This window comes from Hemitrygon akajei, chromosome 7 (assembly GCF_048418815.1).
Source record: "Hemitrygon akajei chromosome 7, sHemAka1.3, whole genome shotgun sequence".
NCBI classification, from domain to species: domain Eukaryota; kingdom Metazoa; phylum Chordata; class Chondrichthyes; order Myliobatiformes; family Dasyatidae; genus Hemitrygon; species Hemitrygon akajei.
In genome coordinates this window covers 170,107,984-170,128,506 of record NC_133130.1, presented here as the reverse complement: position 1 = coordinate 170,128,506, position 20,523 = coordinate 170,107,984, and the positions used below count along the sequence as shown (strand labels likewise).

Here is a 20,523-nt window from a genome sequence, read left to right as displayed (position 1 = left end):
ACTCACTTGAATCCTTCATTAAATGCTGTTTCCACCAAACCACTTGCGACCAATGGGTTATTTCCCCGCAAGTTGGGAAGACTTCGATACCAGGTGTTCACAAATGTAGCTGTTGTCAAACCTGTAACACAGAGGGAGAGAGGGAGAGGGAGAAGGGGAGGGGGAGAGAGAGAGAGAGAGAGAATATGAATGAATGAGAATGAAAGTAAACTTAACTTAAACAAACCATCCAGGCAACAGCAGGAAGGTGTTGAATACACTTGATGTAAACTCAGCAGAAATACAACTGTTTATTCCAGTGTAAATGAGGCTTTAACTGTGTTAATTCCCACTTTCTGACGAGTGCTCTCACTGGTATAGGCACCTTTTACACCCTCAGGAAGTTCCAAAATGCTTTGCAGCTGATGAGGCTCTTTTGAAATCCAATCATTGCTCTGAAGTAGCAACCACAGCAGCCTACATTCAGCAGTTCAAAGTATCATCAAAGTACACGTATAAGATCCCTTTTCTTGTGGGCATTCACAGAGGAACAAAAAAAATGAAACAGAATTAATGAAACACTACATACAAACAAAGGTGGACAAACAATGTGCAAAATAACTAACAATGTGAAAATACGATAATAGTAAATATGTGAATAGCAGTTAGCACTACGCTTTACAATGCCAGCAAAAGGGGTTCAATTCCCACCACTTCCCAAGTTTTTGAGGCATCAGTCCCCTCCCCTCAGAGTTCTGAACGGACAACGAACCCATAGACGCTACCTGTTTTTCTTTCGCTCTCTTTTTGCACCTCTTATATAATTACATTTTCCCTGTATATACACCTGCACTTCTTATTGTAATCTATACTGCAGTTTTTTTGATTGTTTTGATAGTTTTTTTAATATATCTACCTGCACCTCCACCCCCACTCCTGGCAGGGCATTCCATACACACACAACACTCCGTCAAGTAAACATACCTCTGACATTCGCCCCATACTTTCCTCCATTCATCTTAAAATTAATCTCTCCCCCCCCCCCCCGCCATTTTAGTTACTTCTGCCCTGAGAAAGGTACCTGGCAATCAACCTGATCTAATCGTATCATGACTGTGCTGCCATTCTCAATGCTTTGTGTTCTAGATCGGGGCTGATGCCATGGACCCCGACCACACACCGAGGAGTCCGCAGACCGCAGGTTGGGAGTCCCCATCTAACTATGATAATAATCTGTTGTGCAGCTAAGGGTTAAAGTCTGGTCCACATCCTCTGCCACTTACCAAGTCCACCTTTGCCTTCTTGCTTCTCCTATCAGGAAGGAGGTAAGGAGCCTTAGTCCCTCATCACCAGGTTCAGGAACAGTTACTACCCCTCAACGCTTCCCCTGAAGCATGGAAAACTTCACTCACCTCAACACTGAATTGACTCCACAACCTCTACGATTCAGGTTCACAATATTATTTATTTATGTATTTATTTATTTATTCATTACAGTTATTTTGCTTTATCTTTTCTGTGTTTGCAAAAGCTGTTGTCTTTTATCTCTGAGTGCAGTTTTTCATTGATTCTGTTGTGATTCTTTGTGTTTGCTGTGAATGCCCGCAAGAAAATGAACCTCTGGGTAGTATATGGTGACATACACAGTTTGTGCTTTGAAAATCAAATTTGCTTTGAACTTTGACTTTGCACTAGGGTCCTGGTGAGGTCCCCTGACTGTTGCTGACAGATTTTGAAGAAAATCACCCCAATGGACACACCTACTCCTTACGGAACTCAACATCCAAACTTGTTCCGCACACAGACACATCAAGGCAGACGTGGCAAGAAATTCAGAGATTTGAAAGGGTCAGCAAAATGTACAAATACACACTGACTTTAAATCTTGGCACAGAACAGAATAGTATAGATCTGCACTTGCCTTCTCCTTGAAGCCTTGCAATTGCTTGCTTCGAAAGTCCAATTTGATCAGACGATTTGTTGATCCCATCACCCATAGAAACCTCAAAGTCATTTGTAAAATTGTGGAGCAACTTTTGTCTGATTTCAAGTTCTAAAGGATAATAAAAGAAAAATATTGAAACTGCCTCAAATATCTTTCACGGAGTATTTGATGCTAATTACAGATGCCACTCCAGTTGCTGCCAACATTTAAACTTAGAAGTTGCTCTTAAACTTACACTTCAAATTACAGGACTCTTGAGAAGAAGTTTGATAGTTGACTTCAAATTTACGGACCGTTATACGCCCCTGCTTCACAAGGATTCAATAACAGCAACTGGCTGTCAAGCGACATGACCAACCCTGATGCAGATGCAGATGACCAACTCTCCCAAGTCTCCACCCATGAAGATCGAGGGGGGCACAAATTCAGTGAAAGTCACGGCGTAAGCAAACACGCGGCATGCAAGAGATTTCCTGGAGGCGTGGTTTTCCGTCAACAATTCTGTAAACAGACCTCGATCCTTTTCATGAGCCGATGTGGGCAAGGTTCCAGGCCACAACACACAAAGTTCACCACGCAATCAATCAGTGACAAGATTTCCTTCCCCACATTACCACTGAGTTTTTGAAATGATGACCCATCAGTTGATTGATGAGCATATAAAGGCCATGCATTCGGAGGATATGTCACAATTAACAGCGAAACATTTGCAAGTAAATTGCCAAGATCAGAAAACAACTCAACCCAACCACCCCTGATTCTGATTGCCACTAAGATGAACGGGTAGGAAGACTTGGTCTAACTTAGAGTTGGGATATAAGACATAGGAGCACAGTTAGGCCATTCAGCCCATCGCATTTCTCTGCCTTTTAGGGCCCCGGGCGAGGAGATTCTTCACCTGCACGTCTGCTGGGGTCATCTATAGTATCTGGTGCTTACAATGTGGCCTTCAGTACATCGGTGAGACCAGACATAAAATGGTGGATAAATTGGCTGATTTATTCCATTCAACCACCTTCTCCCAGTAACCTTTGACTCTCTGTAACAGGGACAGTTATTACCCCTCAACCATCAGGCTCTTAAACAGAGCGGATAATTCTCTCAACTTCACTCACCCCAGCACTGAACTGTTCCAACAACCTTTGGAGTCAATCTCAAGGACTCTTTATTTTGTGTTCTCGATATTTATTGCTTATTCATTATTCCCTTTTTTCATTTCTGTGAATTTCCATAAGAAAATAGATTTGAGTTGTATTATGGTGACACATATGTGCTTTGATAATAAATTTACTTTGAACTTTGAACTCAGTTCTATTGACTATTTGATACCACCATCCAGGGTTAAAATAATCCTTTAGAGCAGGTGTTGCCCACCTGGGGCTATTGGGAAGTGTCCATGGCAGTCAAAAGGTCAGAAGCCCCTTTCAAAAAGTTGAAATCTAGCTTCATTTTTGTTTCTTTTCAAATTAGCATTTTTTTGATGATTTCTTCACTTTGTTTGAATGGTGACATGGAGGAACGCGATGGGTAGAAACCTGTCCAAATCGCACACACTAAACGTCATGAGGTGTAGCAGTGACTGTGAGACAGTCAGACTCTGCCTCCTAGGGGTACAATCCGGTACTGACGTTACTGCAGCAGCAGTCAGGGCTCAGGATCTAAGGTCAGGGATCAAGGACTAACTTCACTCGCATGTACGCTTGCTGTGGTGTGTTGGTCAGGGTGCGACATGCAACCCTCCACCATCCGATTTCTGAATGGACACTGAACCCATGCACACTACCTCAATATTTACTTTTGGCTCTCTTTTTGCACTACTTATTTAATTTAATTTTTAAAATGTATTTCTTCTTGTAATTTATTGTGTGTTTATTATTATACATTGCATGGTACTGCTGCCGCAAAACAACAAATTTCACAACATGCTGGTGATACTAAACCTGATTCTGATTCTAAAAAAAACAGCAAAATTCAACAATTATAATGAATAAAAATTGTATCAAATAAAATTAAAGGTTAAATAGACAGTAGGTGCAGAAGTAGGCCATTCGGCCCTTCTAGCCAGTACCACCATTCACTGTGATCATGGCTGATCATACACAATCAGTACCCCGTTCCTGCCCTCTCCCCATATCCCTTGACCCCACTATCTATAAGAGTTCTATCTAACTCTCTCTTGAATGCATCCAGAGACTTGGCCTCCACTGCCTTCTGGGGCAGAGCATTCCACTTATCCACCACTCTCTGGCTGAAAAAGTTTTTCCGCATCTCTGTTCTAAATGGCCTACCCCTTATTCTTAAACTCTGGCCTCTAGTTCTGGACTCACCCATCAGCGGGAACATGCTTCCTGCCTCCAGTGTGTCCAATCCCTTAATAATCTTATATGTTTCAATCAGATCCCCTCTCATCCTTCTAAATTCCAGTGTATACAAGCCCAGTCACTCCAATCTTTCAACATATGACAGTCCCACCATTCCAGGAATTAACCTTGTGAACCTATGCCGCACTCCCTCAATAGCAAGAATGTCCTTCCTTAAATTTGGAGACCAAAACTGCACACAATACTCCAGGTGGGGTCTCACCAGGGCCCTGTACAGCTGCAGAAGGACATCTTTACTCCTATACTCAATTCCTCTTGTTATAAAGGCCAGCATGCCATTAGCTTTCTTCACTGCCTGCTGTACCTGCATGCTTGCTTTCATTGACTGATGTACAAGAACACCTAGATCTCATTGTACTTCACCTTTTCCTAACTTGACTCCATTTAGATAGTAATCTGCCTTCCTGTTCTTGCCACCAAAGTGAATAACCTCACATTTGTGTCATCGGCAAATTTGTTAATGTTACTTTTAAAGTATGGATATGGATTAAAATGTGCACATATACCTAAATCCCAGCCTGTATTTACAATGTAAACAGTATTATAAACAGTGGTTTAGTGTTTACAGTGCAGTTCAGTGACTGGGGCAATAGATAGATTGAAGTCTGGGGGCAACTAGAATGATTGATCAGACTAACTGCCTGGGGAAGAAACTTCTAGGATGGTGTGAAGTTTTTGTTTTAATTATCCTACAGGAGGGTGGTGGAGTGGAGATATGTCTCTACCAAAGAGGTGTAAGGTGCTCCTTCCCTCTGCTAGCCTGCAGGTCACCCTTGGGCAAGGTGTAGCACCTGCTTAACGCCCCAGTCAGGGTCACGTGAATCTGCGGGAGCAGGTGGTGGATGGTCGTACGAGCAGCTGGTGTAGATCACAAGTCCTGGTTATGCAACCACTAACACCAGGCAGACAATCTCTGAAGAGTATTGATAATGGCTGGGATCACCCATTTTGTAAAGACACTGCCCAGGAGAAGGCGATGACAAACCACTTCTATGGAAAAATTTGCCATGGACAATCATGGTCATGGAAAGACCATGATCGTCCACATCATACATAACAAATGAATGATAGCGCTCTCTCCGTACATCGAAACATCCAAACATACAGTGAAATGCGTCACTTAGTGTCAGTGACCACATCAGTCTGAGGATGTGCTGGGAGCCACCCGCAAGAGTCTCCATGCTTCCGGCACCAACATAGCTTGCCCACAACTCATTAACCCTAACCGCGCATCTTTGCAATGTGGGAGGGAACCAGAGCACGCAGAGGAGACCCGTGTGGTCAGAGACAGAACGTTCAAATTTCTTACAGACCGCACTGAGCAGTGATCGCCGGTGCCACAGAAGCGTAGCAGTTGGCAATAGCAGGATGTTGTTACAGCTCGGAGGGTGTCCGAGTTTGGAGTTCGAACTATGAGGAGTTTGTATGTTCCTTCTCATGAAGGCGTGGGTTTCTGCCAGGTGTTCCAGCTTCCTCCCACCAGAGACAGGTCATTGCAAACTGCCCCACCATCAGGCTAGGATTGAACTAGTGGGTTGCTGGGTTGGAAAGGGCTGTTCCATGCTGTATCTCTGAATAAATGAAGTGATAATGCTAACCAACATGCCACTCTAAAAGACTAAACTGTGAAGCTGCCTGGAAACGGTTGCTATGACTCAAAGTACAAAGTAAATTTATTAGCAAAGTACGTATATGTCACCATATACAACCCTGAGATTTATTTCCTTGAAGGTGGACTTCTTAAATTTCACCAGAAAATCGCAAGTATGCTACCTCCATATTGATGAGACAGGCTAAAATTCTGCCCAAGTGTCTGATGGTAGAAGACTAACTGATGTTTAAATACTTTGCCCCAGGTGGCCCTGAGGCAATACGTACGGATGTTTTTATTCCGAATGACGATGTCCTTCTGGCCAACGGCCAACACCTTGTTCAGATTTTCCACCATTCTGTCAACGCCGTAGACCACGGTCATTGGTCCCCGAACAATCTAAGGTCAGGAATCACAAGGCATTAATAAACTTCAAAGCACCTTTGCAAAGGCTATGCAGGAGTTTTAAAAACAACACTAAAATTTATTTCTTTACAAATTCCACTTTTGAATCTGCTGCTAAGAGTCCAAATTCTTTTAGAAATTTAGGTAAGTGCCCTGTGATTAGGCTCAGATTAAATCAGGGATTGCTAGAGGCGCGAGGGTCTATTCCAAACTGTACCTCAATAAATAAGTAATAAAGACTTTGACAGATATGTAACAGACAGATAGACAGGTGGATAGATACTTAGATAAATAAATAATGTGATCCTTCAATTGTGAGCATTTTGTGAGTCTTATTTTGCTGCTTTTTTTAGGAAAACTAACACTTATCCCTTGGGAAGCATAAAGATATAAAAGATTAGCTTTATGTCTTTATCTTTTTTAGCGTTATTTGTCACATTGCGAAACACAGTGAAATGCGTCATTCGCGTCAAATCAAATGAGTGCCCACAGCTCTCTAAACCTAACCGTACACTTCTGGAATGCAGGAGGAAACTGGAGCACCTGGACAAGTCCCTCACAGTCACGTGAAGAACGCACAGACCGCACGTGGGAATTGATCCCCAGTCTGTAATCGCTGGCTCAGTAAGGCATAACGCTATGCGCTACGTTATTGGGCCACCCCGTAAGATTTACCAGTATCTACTTACTTTTAATTTAATTAGTGCGCTCAGGCCAATTAACCAATACTTAAAGAGAAATACTGAATTAAAGAAAATAATTTAAATAACCACCACCTTCTGTGAGCAGATTGCTTGGATAGATAGGATGGGTCTACAATCACCGGAGGTTAGAAGATACGAGGGGTGATTGATATAAGGTAGAGGGAGATGAGTTATACAGCTCTCGTTACATGCACATGCAGTTCAACTCTTTGAGTGATTATGCAGAAAGTTTGAAGTTAATAACTCATCTCCTTCTACCTTAGGCCATGAACTTATCAATCACCCCTGCTGTGGACACTTTCTGGAGGTCCAAGATCCGTATGCTCCACGACCGCTGGACTAAGTGTGTAAATGTAGTAGGGGATTATGTTGAAAAATAAATGTGCTAGGTTTTCTAAAATTGACTCTTTGTACCTTAGGCCACGAACATATCAATCGCCCCTCGTAGAGAGGCAATCTCATGGAACTTACACGATTGTGAGTGAGAGTAACTGTAGAGTTTATTTGTTTATTTAGAGATACAGTGTGGAACAGACTCTTCCAGCCCAACAAGCCACACCGCCCAGCAGCTCACTTATTCAACCCTTGCCTAACCAACAGGACAATCTACAATGACCTATTAACCGGTACGCTTTTGGACAGTGGGGGGAAACTGGAGCACCTGGAGGAAACCCACGCATTCACAGGGAGACATACAAACTCCTTACAGAGGATGCTGGGATCGAACTCTGAACTCTGACGCCCCGAGCTGTAATAGTGCTGCTGTAACCACTACACTACCGTAGTGCCCCATTTTGGGCGGGTATTCTCCGGGCTGGAAAGTCTAGGATTAGGGGGAAGTCTCAGGAGAGTGTTCAGCTATTTAAAACTGGGGTGACGACAGATTTACTTTTTCCAAAGGGTTCTATATTTATGCATTTCACTTCACCAAAGGGTAATGGATGCTCAGACATCAAATACATTTAAGTCTGCCATTGGTAGAGTTTTGAAGAGTTCTGAAGTACCTTCAGAATTTCCCTGCAAATCCACAAGCCCACTGGAGCCTGCCGGCCAAAGTTGGCCAGTCCTCCAGATAGAGGACTGAATGCGGGATGGGGAAATGAGGCTTGTTTTGCTGTTGTCGTTTGGTATGTTCTGTGCTGTTCTGCCGAACGTTGTGGGCTTGCTACATTGGTGCTGGATTGTGTGGCGTCACTTGCCTCGGGCACATCTTTGGTTGTGTTGGTTGTGAATGCAAACGATGCATTTCACTGTATTTTTCAATGTAATAAATAGATCTGAGTTTGAATTATTTCCAAATACTATTTTGTAAAGGACACTCATGACAATCTGGTCCAGTTAAAAACTTTATAACTGGAAGCACCCGAGTCATACATCAGTCTGCCTGATTATCTTCCCCTGTTAGAAGTGTGCTGTATCTCAGAATATCCTTTCTCAGTCCTTAACTCCAACCATTGGCTTCCAATAAAGTTGTTCTTTACCTCACCGATTTTGCTCCAGCTTTCCGCATTGCTCTGATCAAGAACCTCACCAGCCACGTCTAGGAAGCTTTGGCTGATGTCTTCCAGAACATCTCTGGCATCACTTGTCCCCACCTCCATGCCGGCAACGTTTTGCAACAAGCTGACGACATTTAGCAGGTCAACCGCTGGCAAAGTGGTGTTCTCCGTACTCAGGACATGTTGCACCGCCTTCATCACCACGGCCGCTTCAGAAACATTGCGCACAAGTTTGACGCCGCTCAGCGACATGTAATCAGTAACCTATGCAGGGAGAGAGTGTGTTAACAGCGCTCACAGTAAATGCATCCACCTCACTTCTAGCTCCCTCTGCAAATGGATCCTTGACTTCCTCACTGGGAGACCACGGTCTGTGCGGACTGGAAATAACATCTCCTCCTCGCTGGTGCACCCCCAAGGACACGTGCTTAGCCCACTGCCCTTATCATTCCACTCCCATGATTGTGCGGCTAGGCACAGCTCAAGTGCAGCCTATAAATTTGCCAATGGTACTACCATTGCTGGCAGAGTTTCATATGGTGAGGAGAAGGCGCGCAGGAGTGAAATAAATCAGCTGGTTGATTAGTGTCGCAGCAACAACCTGGCACTCAGCGTCAGTAAGACCAAGGAACTGATTGTGGACTTCAGGAAGGAGAGGTTGAGGGAACACATCCCAGTCTTATTCCGGGAATCCGCAGTGGAAAGGCTGAACAGTTTCAAGTTCCTGGGTGTCAACATCTCTGAGGGTCTATCCTGGGCTTAATCTGATGCAATTACAAGAAAAGGAATGACAGTGGCTATATTTCATTTGAAATTTCACAAGAACTGTTTTGTCACCGACAACTCTTGCAAATTTCTACAGGTGTATTGTGGAGAGCATTCTGACTGGTTCCATCACTGTCTGGTGTGGAGGGGGCACTGCACAGGACTGGAAAAAGCTGCAGAAAGTTGTAAACTCTGGCAGCTCCATCCGGGCACTCGCCTCCCCAGCATCCAGGACATCTTCAAAAGGCGATGCCTCAAAAAGGTGGCATTAATCATTAAGAAATACCCCCCCCCCCAATCACCTAGGCCGTCTCCTCTTCTCAATGAGGCACAGGAGGTACCTAATAAAGTGGCCACTGGTGTATGCCACCATATACTATCTTGAGGTTCATTTTCTTGCAGGCATTCACAGTAGAAAAAATACAATTGTATCAATGAAAAACTATACAAGACTAACAAACAATCAATGTGAAAAAGAAGACAAACTGTGTAAATAATAATAATAGATCAGAGTGCAATAAAGGGAACTCCTTCAACAGAATTTACCTGAAGGCTCAAGATGGGCCGAACAGAGCTCAAATGTAAAAATGCGACAAAGGCAATAAACACTTTTGCTGTGTGTTTGACATAATAACTTGGTCTGAAACTGATCTGGAAGTAAGAACTGAAATGACAAATTTTAGAGAACACTACGTGCACTGAAATGTGCTTAGATTAACTCTACCTAGGACAGAAAGAGGAAGAGGAATAACAAGATTTACACAACAGTCAGATAAAACTTCTAAGGATATATGAACAGGATTCATCGCTCAACGTGAACGTGTGCAATTCTGATAAGAAGTCCACACTGCTAAACGTAAGTGAAAGCAGAACCCACAAAAATGAAGAAATTATCACTACAGAAGAAAAAGTCATGGCCTCCATGGAAGGCATCCCCACCATGAGCGGACGAGATGTCAACAAGGAATCGTCGAATGCCTCTCTCAGAGTCGGAAACAGCATCTGCAGAATCTGGGGTGTTTACCCCCACCGAGTCAGTCAGTCCAGCAGTTATATTCTCAATAGGAACTTTACATTTTATTATTTAGAGATACGGCGCAGGATAGGCCCTTCCAGCCCAATGAGCCACACCGCCCAGCGACCCACCAATTTAACCCCAGCCTCATCACAGGGTTTCGGGCAGGTGGGGCTCGTTAGTCCTGGTCGACTGCCCACCTAGGAGAAGGAAAACTCTGATTTTAAAACCTCCGCTGCCTTGCGGCCGCGCCCAATCATGGGAAAAGCTATGGGGGTAAACCCTGAGAAGAAGTCCGGAGCCGGAGTCCCGTAGGCGGTCAGTAGGGAGGTCTTCATCAATCTACTATCCGACAACTCCTGCAGCCGAAGAGGCCACCACGTGTAACAATCTTCGTGCCAGTGGGTCCCGATCTCTGAGGCCGAGAGAGTGGGACTGTCTCCGTGCTAAGGCTTTTTCACTATAATATCTTTCACGCACAGGTCCTTGTGTTGTGCATCTTCGTCTTAAGACATTGACTGCGCAACACATTCGTCTTCCTCGGACTTCGAGAGACTACTACTATACTAATCGCAGGGTAATTCACAATAACCATTAAAATACTAACAGGTACATCTTTGGATTTGGGAGGAAACCAGAGCATCGGGAAGAAACCTACGCATTCATAGGGAGGACATATACGCTCCTTACAGACGGTGCCAAAATTGACTCCAGAACACCCCAAGCTGAAATAGCGTCCTGCTAACTGCTATGTTATTGTGGTGACATGCATTGATCTATTGTAGAGATACAGATTAGCTTCATTTGTCACAGGTACGTCGATACGTATGTGTGAAATGCGCCAGTTGTGCTGGCACCCCGCAAGCGTCGCCATGCCTCTGGCACCAACGTAGCATGCCCACAACTCACTAACCCTAAAACTTATGTGTTTGGAATGTGGGAGGAAACCAGAGCACCGTGAGGAAATCCGTGCAGTCACAGAGAGAGCATACAAACACCTTATACAGAAAAATACGTATTTATGACCATTTGTACAATTTCTCATCTAACAAAGTTATTTACACAGTTTGTTTTCTTTTGCACATTGGTTATTTGTCAGTCTTTGTAGATTTTCATAATTTTTATTGTATTGCTTTATTTTTCCATAAATGCCTGCAAGAAAATGAATCTCGAGGTAGCACAGTGGATTCCGGTTAAATGGCACATATTGGGATCAGTAAATTTTGGCCCAATCAAGCAGCTGCCCAATTAGCCAAACTTTCATCAAAATAGTTTAAAAGGTGTAAAAGAGACAAACTGCCATTTAACTGAGCAACAAATTATGTTTTTAAATGAAATATGGAACAAATCAGAACATTTCCAATGCTACTACAGTACTATAAAACTGTGTATTGGTTCCTAATAGTTATCGACGGAGGAATTCATCCAGTGTACACTGTGGTGTTCTCTTGATTGACTAAATTAACAAATCAGTGCAGATAATGAGCTGCCATCATTGCCTTTCTGCACAAAGCAGTGTCAAAAATCATAGCTTTTTTAATTTAGTGTCTGTCAAACTAAATGAATAACATAACCAAAGAATATGCAGCTGACGTTAAGCATGATGTAGTTTCTAATGGTCACATAAGTTCACATGACCGATGCATCCTCCGTATCTTTATTTTCATTGCAATTTTCAAGATGATTGTCAATATCTTCAAATTCTTCATAGATCCTAGATTGTTGAGGTAGTGAAATTGTTTTATTTTTGCTTCTGGCTATTTCTGGCATCTCCAAGCCTGAATGCTTGAAACTGCAGTGACCAAAATAGTTCTGAATTGTCTTACTGCTTATTTATCGCCAACTATCAGCGACAAAATCACTGCTTTTTGAACTCAAACACGTGTAACTGATGCTACTTAAAACTGTTCACTCTGATCACGGTGTGGCGTCTGACAGCCACACAAGTACATGCAACTGACAGGGGTTAGAAACTGTTCAGCAACAGCCTCCTGTCCCAATTAAGTGGCATAGTGTCCCAAATAAACAAAGGGAATCCTGGGTATTTTCTTGATTAGTTTTTGTTCTTTAAGAGTTAGCCCAAATAAGTGACTGGCCCAATTAACCAGAATCCACTGTACCTATACGTATACTGTGTGTGTGTGTGTGGGTGAGAGAGAGTGTGTGTGTGTGAGTGTGTGCGTGAGTGTGTGTGTGTTTGTGTGAGAGTGAGTGTGTGTGAGAGTGAGTGTGTGTGTGTGAGTGTGTGCGTGTGTGTGAGTGTGTTTGTGTGAGAGAGTGTGACAGTGTGTGTGTGTGAGTGTCTGTGTGAGTGTGTGTGTGAGTGTGGGGGTGAGTGTGTGAGCATGAGTGTGTGTGTCAGAGAGTGTGAGAGTGTGTGATTGTGAATGTGAGTATGTGTGTGTGAGAGTGTGAGTGTATGTGTGTGCGAGAGAGTATGAGAGTGTGTGTGAGTGTGAGTGTGAGCAAGTCTATTGTGTGTGTACACAACAGCTGTTTGTCAGTCTGTTTATATATAGTTTTTCATAAATGTTATTATATTTCTTTATGTTCCTGTAAATGCCTGCAAGGAAACAAATCTCAGGTTAGTATATGGTGATCTATATGTACGATACTTTGATAATCAATTTACATTGACTTTTGACTTTGACTTCATAATAGTGTTACACTAACTACTACTCTACTGCTCCACCACAATATATCTTGGGATAAGAAAAACTGCTTAAATATCTGACAAACTTGACCATAAAAATGAAAAAGAACTTACGGTGACATTGAAAAAGTTATTCAATTTCGTCTTGAATATGCTTGTTGGCTCTGACTCAAACTTCTTCAATTTCCGATATATATCTATAATGAAAGAGATTCTCGATTGAACAATGGTTTGTACAGATCTAAAGGCTGTGAGATTTTTAACTGTGTTTCATTGAACCAACCTTTGTTGAACTGACAGAGGAAAGGGAGAGGAATCTCACAGTCGTGCTTTCTTCCAGCTCCAGAGACAGCATCAAAGCTCTGACATTCTGCTGGGCTGGCACTGGTGCCTGCAATAAAACAACACAATTGTCAGCAAATGATACTGAAATGACGACATTCTTTCTGTTAATCTGATGTGAGTTTAAGTGCAACGCTGGAATTTTGTTGCCCATTGATTAAGCAGGTGGATCAGAATCAGGTTTATTATCACTGACCTGCAGTAGGTTATGAAATACGTTGTTTTGTGGCAGAAGTACATGCAATACACAAAAAACTTACCATATAAAATATAAATAAGTAGTGCAGATAAATTTGCACTATAGTAAATAAAACAGGGCAAAATCATAAGGTAGTATTCATGGGATCATGGACTATTCAGAAATCTGATGGTAGAAGGAAAGAATCTACATAGAAACATAGAAAAACTACAGCACAATACAGGCTCTTCAGCCCACAATGCTGGGCCAAACATGTACTTCCTTTAGAAATTACCTAGGGTTACCCATAGCCCTCTATTTTTATTTTTTTGGTAATTTATTTTTTTATTGAAGTTCATCATCAAACAAACATTTCCATAAGATGTATTTCAGACATTGTGCATATATATGATATAATCATATATATCACAAATCTCCACAAAGTATTTATCTGAGGTACACACTTATAGAAAAGAGTGGAAAGAAAAATCAAGCAAAAGGAAAGAACTATGTACAAGTAGGGAATGATTTTTTTTACAACAGATTCATTGACTTGTGAGAATAAAATCAGGCCTATGAGGCATTATGTGGTTAAACCATTTTTCCCAGTATGAATCAAATTGTTCCAAATTGGATAAAATTCTCTTACGTTTGATTGGATTTAATAGCCCATTGACATTAAAAGAAATGAATTTTACCTTGTCCTTAGCCATCTGTATTTATCTGTCAATGTATCATTGAAATTAGAATAAAAATAAATCGATCTACTCCCTGAACAAATAAGAACCAAGAAATGCAAATAACAACAAAAATGGCAACGAACGTGTGATTCCAAGGCTGAGGTCTCTGGTAGATGACCCTGCGTTGAGCTAGAGGAAATGTCTAGCTGTGGGGGATAACCCCTCCTACTTGTGAGTTGAGGGCCCCCATTGCAGTATTCACAAAAGTCAGTGAACAAATCCATTACACAGAAAAGATTTCCCTGTGTACTCTTATATATACATATATATATGCACACACACAAACACACACACACACACACACACACACACACACATATATATTACATACATATATATATTCTAATTTTGGTGGAGAAAAAGGAGTAAGTGAGCGAATAAAGAATAACAACTAAGTAATATAAAATCCACATTATAATGAGTATTTCTCGAGATAGGTATATCACCGTGTCCTTTTGCTTCCGTTTAGCTTCTCAACATTTTTAAAGTTAGCCAAACCTTATGGCTGTTCTGAAGGGGGTGAGGACTGTCTTTGGGAAACTCCCAGTCTCTTCCTGATATATTTCTCTGGGCCTCCTCCCGTCTCCTGCCTTCTCGTTTCTCGCACTATTTCCCAAGCAGAGTGGAATAATTCCTCAGTCAGGCTTTCTCTAGTTTTGGTCACGCTGACGGGCAACCCTCTGGCCTTCATGTCTGTAGTCGCCTCTTCCACTGTCTGGTACAACCGCGTCCCGTTGTCATAAAACACTCGAAGTTTAGCAGGGTACGGAGTTTGAAATCTAATCTTTTTTTGCTTTAGTACTCGCTTTACTTCAGAGTATTCTTTACGTTTCTGGAGGACCGCGGGGGGGGGGTAATCTTGGTCGAAATATATTAATTTATCATTGAAAAACACTCTCTTCTTACCCCAGGCCCTTCGTAGAATCTCCGCCTTGGTGCTGTACTGAAGGAATTTTATTATTATTGAGCGTGGCTTTCTATCCTGGGTAGGTTTTGGGACTAACGCGCAGTGGGCTCTTTCGACTTCCAGCTTCATAGCCGGGGAAAGATCCAGTGCATCCCGCAGTAACTTTCCAACAAACTCCGTCATAGATGAGCCCTCCACTCCTTCGGGAACATTGTAGATTCTGATATTTTTCCGCCGTGATCTTCCCTCCAGGTCAAGCAGTTTACCTTCTTGGTGATGTAATATTTTTATTGTCTTGCTCAGTATCCGTTCCACGTTTTGAACGCGATCTTCCACCTTCTCAATGCGAGTTTCTGCCACCGCTATTTTTTGGTTGATGCCGGCGAGCTCTGCCTTAATATCACGGAGCTGCTGCTTTATATCTTTCTGGACCTCCATTATTTCTTTCAGGATTTCAAAGATATTCGCCGCTTTGTCTGAACAAGGCCCGGCAGCCGCCTCGCTAGCACGCGGTCGGGTCGGAGAGCCGCTCGCTGCACTCCTCTCGGACGCAGGCTCCGCAGTGTCACTTTTTTTATTTCCGTTCCTTTTCCCCATTCTTGCCCCTCTTTTCAGTTCAAATATTTTTTGAAAAATATTATATTTGATGGGATAATGGGGCTTAATACGCGTTTTTCCGGAGGAGCTGGTGACTTAAACTGCCATTCTCGACGACGATGTCATCGGAACCCCAGCCCTCTATTTTTCTAAGCTCCATGTACCTGTCCAGGAGTCTCTTAAAAGGCCCTATCGTACCTGCCTCCACCACCATCGCTAGCAGCCCATTCCACACACTCACTACTCTCTGCATAAAAAAACTTCCCCCTGACATCTCCTCTGTACCTACTCCCCAGCACCTTAAAACTGTGCCCTCTCGTGTTAGCCATTCCAGCTGTTCCTAAAACACAGAGTGTCGGTCTTGAGGCTCCTGTACCTTCTCCCTGATGGTAGTAATGAGATGAGGGCAGGTCCTACGTGGTGAGGGTCCTTCAAGATGGAAGCTGCTTTCTTGAGGCATTCACTTTTGAAGATGTCCTCGATGCTGGGGAGGCTAGTGCACATGATGGGGCTGGCTGAGTTAACAACCCTCTGCAGCCTTTTCTGATCTTGACCAGTGGCCCCTCCAAACCAGATGGTGATGCAACTCCCCAGAATGCTCTCCATGGTGCATCTGTAGAAACGTTTTGGTTAAGGGTCAACCAGATTACTGGTTCTTGAGATTACGTAGGCCAGACAGGATGAGGACAGTAGATGTCCTCCTCTGTGGGACCCATGTGAATCAGATAAATTCCGACAGTAATACAGTTACTTACACTAATCTTAATTCCAGATTTGTCTAATTAAATTTCCGTGTTGTCATATCTCTGAATCACAGGCCCCGGGCTTTGGACTCTCAGTAACCTAGCCAGCAAGAAGAATGAATCAGCATATAGGAGGGAGATTGAAAATCTGGCTGAGTGGTGTCATAACAACCTCTTACCAAATATCAGTAAGAGCAAGGAACTGATTACAGAGGTGGAGAGGGTCTGCAACTTTAAATACTCAAGTGTTATTATTTTGGAGAATCTGTCCTGGGCCCAGCACAAGGGCAATTATGAAGAAAGCACGGCCATGCCTCTACTCCCTTAGGAGCTTGTGGAGATTTGACATGACATCTAAAACTTTGACAAACTTCTATAGCTGTGTAGTGGAGAGTATATTGGCTGGCTGCATCACAGCCTGGTATGGAAACACCAACACCTTTTAATGGAAAATCCCCCCAAAAAATAGTGGTTATGGCACAGTACTCACAGGTAAAGCCCTTTCCACCATTGGACACATTTACATGAAACGCTGTCACAGGCATCCATTATCAGGGACCCCCACCACCCAGGCCATGCTCAGTTCTCACTGCTGCCATCAGGAAGAAGGTACAGGAGCCTCAGGACTCTCACCACCAGGTTCAGGAGCAGTTATCACCTCTCAATCATCATGCTCTTGAACAAAGGAAACAACTCCATTCAACTTCACTTGGCCCATCATTGAAAGGTTCCCACAACCAATGGACTCACATTCAAGGAACCTTCATCTCATCTTCTTGATATTTATTGTTTATGGTTCAAGTGGTTCAAATGATTTAATTTAATATCAGAGAATCTATACATTATACAACCACAGATTCTGACTCTTCACAGACATCCACAGAGCAAGAAATCCCGTAGAATGATTTATAGAAACATTAGAACCCCAAACCCCTTCTCCCTCCCCCACTTGTGCCAGCAGAAGTACCAACACCCCCCACCTTGCGAGTAATAGCAAAAGCCCCCCCAAAGAGACCTTGATTTCGAGTCCATCAAAACCTGCAGTCCATACCCCAGCACGTTGGTGTCTCAGAAAGGCTCTCTCCCCCTGCCCCCACTAAGGGAGAGAGAGGCCCCCCTGCAACAACAAAAGCGGGGACCAGCAACTCACTGTTCCAGTTTACAATCTTTCTTGTCACTTTTCTGAACCTCCCCCCCCCCCCCCCCAACTTAAGGACCAACAGGCTCTCACTCTCCATCAGAATGAGAGAGAGAGAGAGAGGGAGTTTGCTCGAATACAGAGGCCTTCTCAAACAGCGGCGCACACCACCTGCTGTCTCGATGTTTCAGTCTCCTGTGCCAGGGGCTTTTGCAGACCCAGGCAACTTTTCCAGTTCGTCCCTGAAACCACTTATTCTTCTCGTCATCCTTATTCACTTATTATTAATATTATTTTTTCTATTTGTACTGTTTGTTGTCTTCTGCAGTCTGGTTGAAGACCCTAGTTGGCAGTCTTTCATTGATTCTGTTATGGTTATTAATCTATAGATTTATTAAATATGCCCATAAGAAAACGAATCTCAGAGTTGTATATAGTAATATATACTGTATGTGCTTGGATAATAAATTTACTTTGAGCTTTGAGCTTTGAAATTAATGTGATATATTGGAAGATTAATTCAATTTAGTTGGGAATAAGTTTCTTGAATCTGATCACTTTTGCTTTGGACCCCTTTGTACCCCAATGTAAAAGTCTGCAGTTGTGATCAGTGTAACCCTGAGGAGATCGCTGAATGAGGCTGTATTGGAGGAAATTTGATCGCCACCTCTACAGCAGACATGGGTAGTAAACACAGGGATCCAATTCCTGTAGCCAGGTCCTGCATATTGTTCCCTGGGGTCCTCTGCTATACAACCCCTTTGAACAAAACCAGAAAGTCAATGAGACATTCCAGTTTTAAAATCTAGACTGTTAAAACAAAATCTGAAGTTGTCTCAGCTTCTGAATGAAATGTAGCATAGTTTTGTATGTGGTGTATCATATGACCAGAAGACATAGGAGCAAAATTAGGCTATTTGGCCCATCGAGTCTGCTCTGCCATTCCATCATATCTGATTTACTATCCCTCTCAACTCTTATTTTCCTGCCTTCTCCCTGTAACCTTTGACATGCCAAACCATTTTTACTGTGAACATTCTCTCTGAGAGTAAAATCTAATCCTATGCGTGTGGACTCTAAATCCCCTGGATCATTATTTCAGAATTCATGGGTTGTAATATCGTATCTTTCATTTTTACAACTTGTTTGTAATATTTCAGTTTCTAACTTTAGTCATGTGTGTGTCAATCTTTATTTTACTGTACTGCAAGATGTTTACAAAGTTTAGTACAACAAAGTAAAATAAATTTATTATCAAACTACATATTATAAGTCACCAACTGTAACCCTGAGATTCATTTTCCTGCAGGCATACAGCAAATCTATAAAATAGCAACTATAACAGGATCAATGAAAGATCAACCAGAGCGCAGAAGACAACAAACTGTGCAAATGCAAATATAAATAAATAGCAATAAATAATGAGAACATGAGATAATGAGATAAAGAATTCTTAAAGTAAGATCATTGGTTGTGGGAACATCTCAAGGGATGAGCAAGTGAGTGTAGCTAACCCCTTTTGTTCAGGAGCCTGATCGTTGAACTGTTCTTGAAGCTGGTGGTGTGAATTCTGGGGCTCTTGTACCTTCTAACTGATGGTAGCAGTGAGAAGAGAGCACGGCCTGAGTGGTGGGTATCTCTGATGATGGATGCTGCTGATCAGGACTGCTGGATCTCGGCTTGAAATGTGACTGTTCATTCCTTTCCACAGATGCTGCCTGACCTGCTGAGTTCCTCCAGCATTTTGTGTGTGAAACCTGCAGAGAAATGAGCTGTCTGCATCAACGACCAACACAGTGCGAGGATGTGCTGAGGGCCACCGTGGTTCCGGAGCCAACTTAGCATGCCCACAACTTACTAACCCTACCCGGTACACCTTTGGACTGCGGGAGGAAACCGGAGCACCCGGAGGAAACCCGTGCGTCCACAGGGAGAACGAACAGAAGCAGGAACTGAAGCCCAGTCACTGGCACGGTGAGGTGTTGTGCTGACTGCCGGGGTACTACGCTGACCTGAGTGTAACTGCAGGGAAACAACGGTCAGGGTCAATCAGTTGGGACATCTGTGAACTTTCACCCTGGCCTAGACTTACAGAGGGAAGAGCAGTTTTGGCTTTGCTTTCATTTACCTGGTGTGGCAACACTTCATTCTTACAGATTTTTTTTCAAAGTTCAGGGAATTGCTGGGCTGACCACTGGCTTAGAGAGGGTGAATACAAACTGCCTTTTCCCCAGGGTTGGGGAAATCAAACACCAGGGGGCATGGGTTTAAAGTAAGAGTCAGGTGGGGGGAAGGTTTAACATGAAGAGGAGGGGCAACACAAAGAATGAGACGTGTGTGGAATGAGCTGCCAGAGAAAGAGGTTGAGGCTTTTAAATGACACTCACAGATTCAGATTTATTTATTGCATGCATATTGAAATGTACAGTGAAAAGTGTCGTTTGTGTTAACAACCAACACAGTCGAGGGTGCGCTGGGGGGTCTGCAGCTTGCAAGAGTCACCACACATTTCAGCACCAACATAGCATGTCCACAATGATCAGGACAACAACACAGAACACAACAAACAAAAGCGAAACTGTGGTGAACTACATATACCTGTCTGGACACGCCCCCTGATGACTGCTCCTGTGGCTCCTCCCACAGACCCCAGTATAAAGGCGATTGAGGTCTGAGCCCGGCCTCTCTGTCTCCAGGATGTAGTATAGTGGTCACTCACTGCTTGTTCCTTCTTCCAGTCAATAAAAGCCGATATCTCGCCTTTACGTCTCAGAGAGAGTTATTGATGGTGTTGTGGCGACCCAATTACTAGCACACTCGAACCGGCTGACAATTAGCCAGAGTGCAGGCACAAAGGAAGAAAGCCTGAGGGGGTTTCAGTACGTGCCTCTCGAGGCATCCGGTGGGAGAGAGAGGCTTTAAAGCAAGGCTGGGAAGTTGG

The 20,523-nt window shown here is 43.1% G+C and overlaps 1 protein-coding gene across 1 annotated transcript in view; it reads right to left on the bottom strand.

Annotated features, from left to right (window-relative positions):
- Positions 1-20,523, bottom strand: part of adgrd2 (adhesion G protein-coupled receptor D2) — a 151,835-nt gene that overhangs the window by 109,827 nt on the left and 21,485 nt on the right. The window contains exons 6-11 of the mRNA XM_073052585.1: positions 13,221-13,328; positions 13,052-13,134; positions 8,487-8,768; positions 6,184-6,295; positions 1,901-2,032; positions 7-121 (exon numbers count right to left, since the gene is read on the bottom strand). Of these exons, the coding sequence (XP_072908686.1) occupies positions 7-121; positions 1,901-2,032; positions 6,184-6,295; positions 8,487-8,768; positions 13,052-13,134; positions 13,221-13,328 (832 nt within the window). The remainder of the gene's footprint in view (positions 1-6; positions 122-1,900; positions 2,033-6,183; positions 6,296-8,486; positions 8,769-13,051; positions 13,135-13,220; positions 13,329-20,523) is intronic.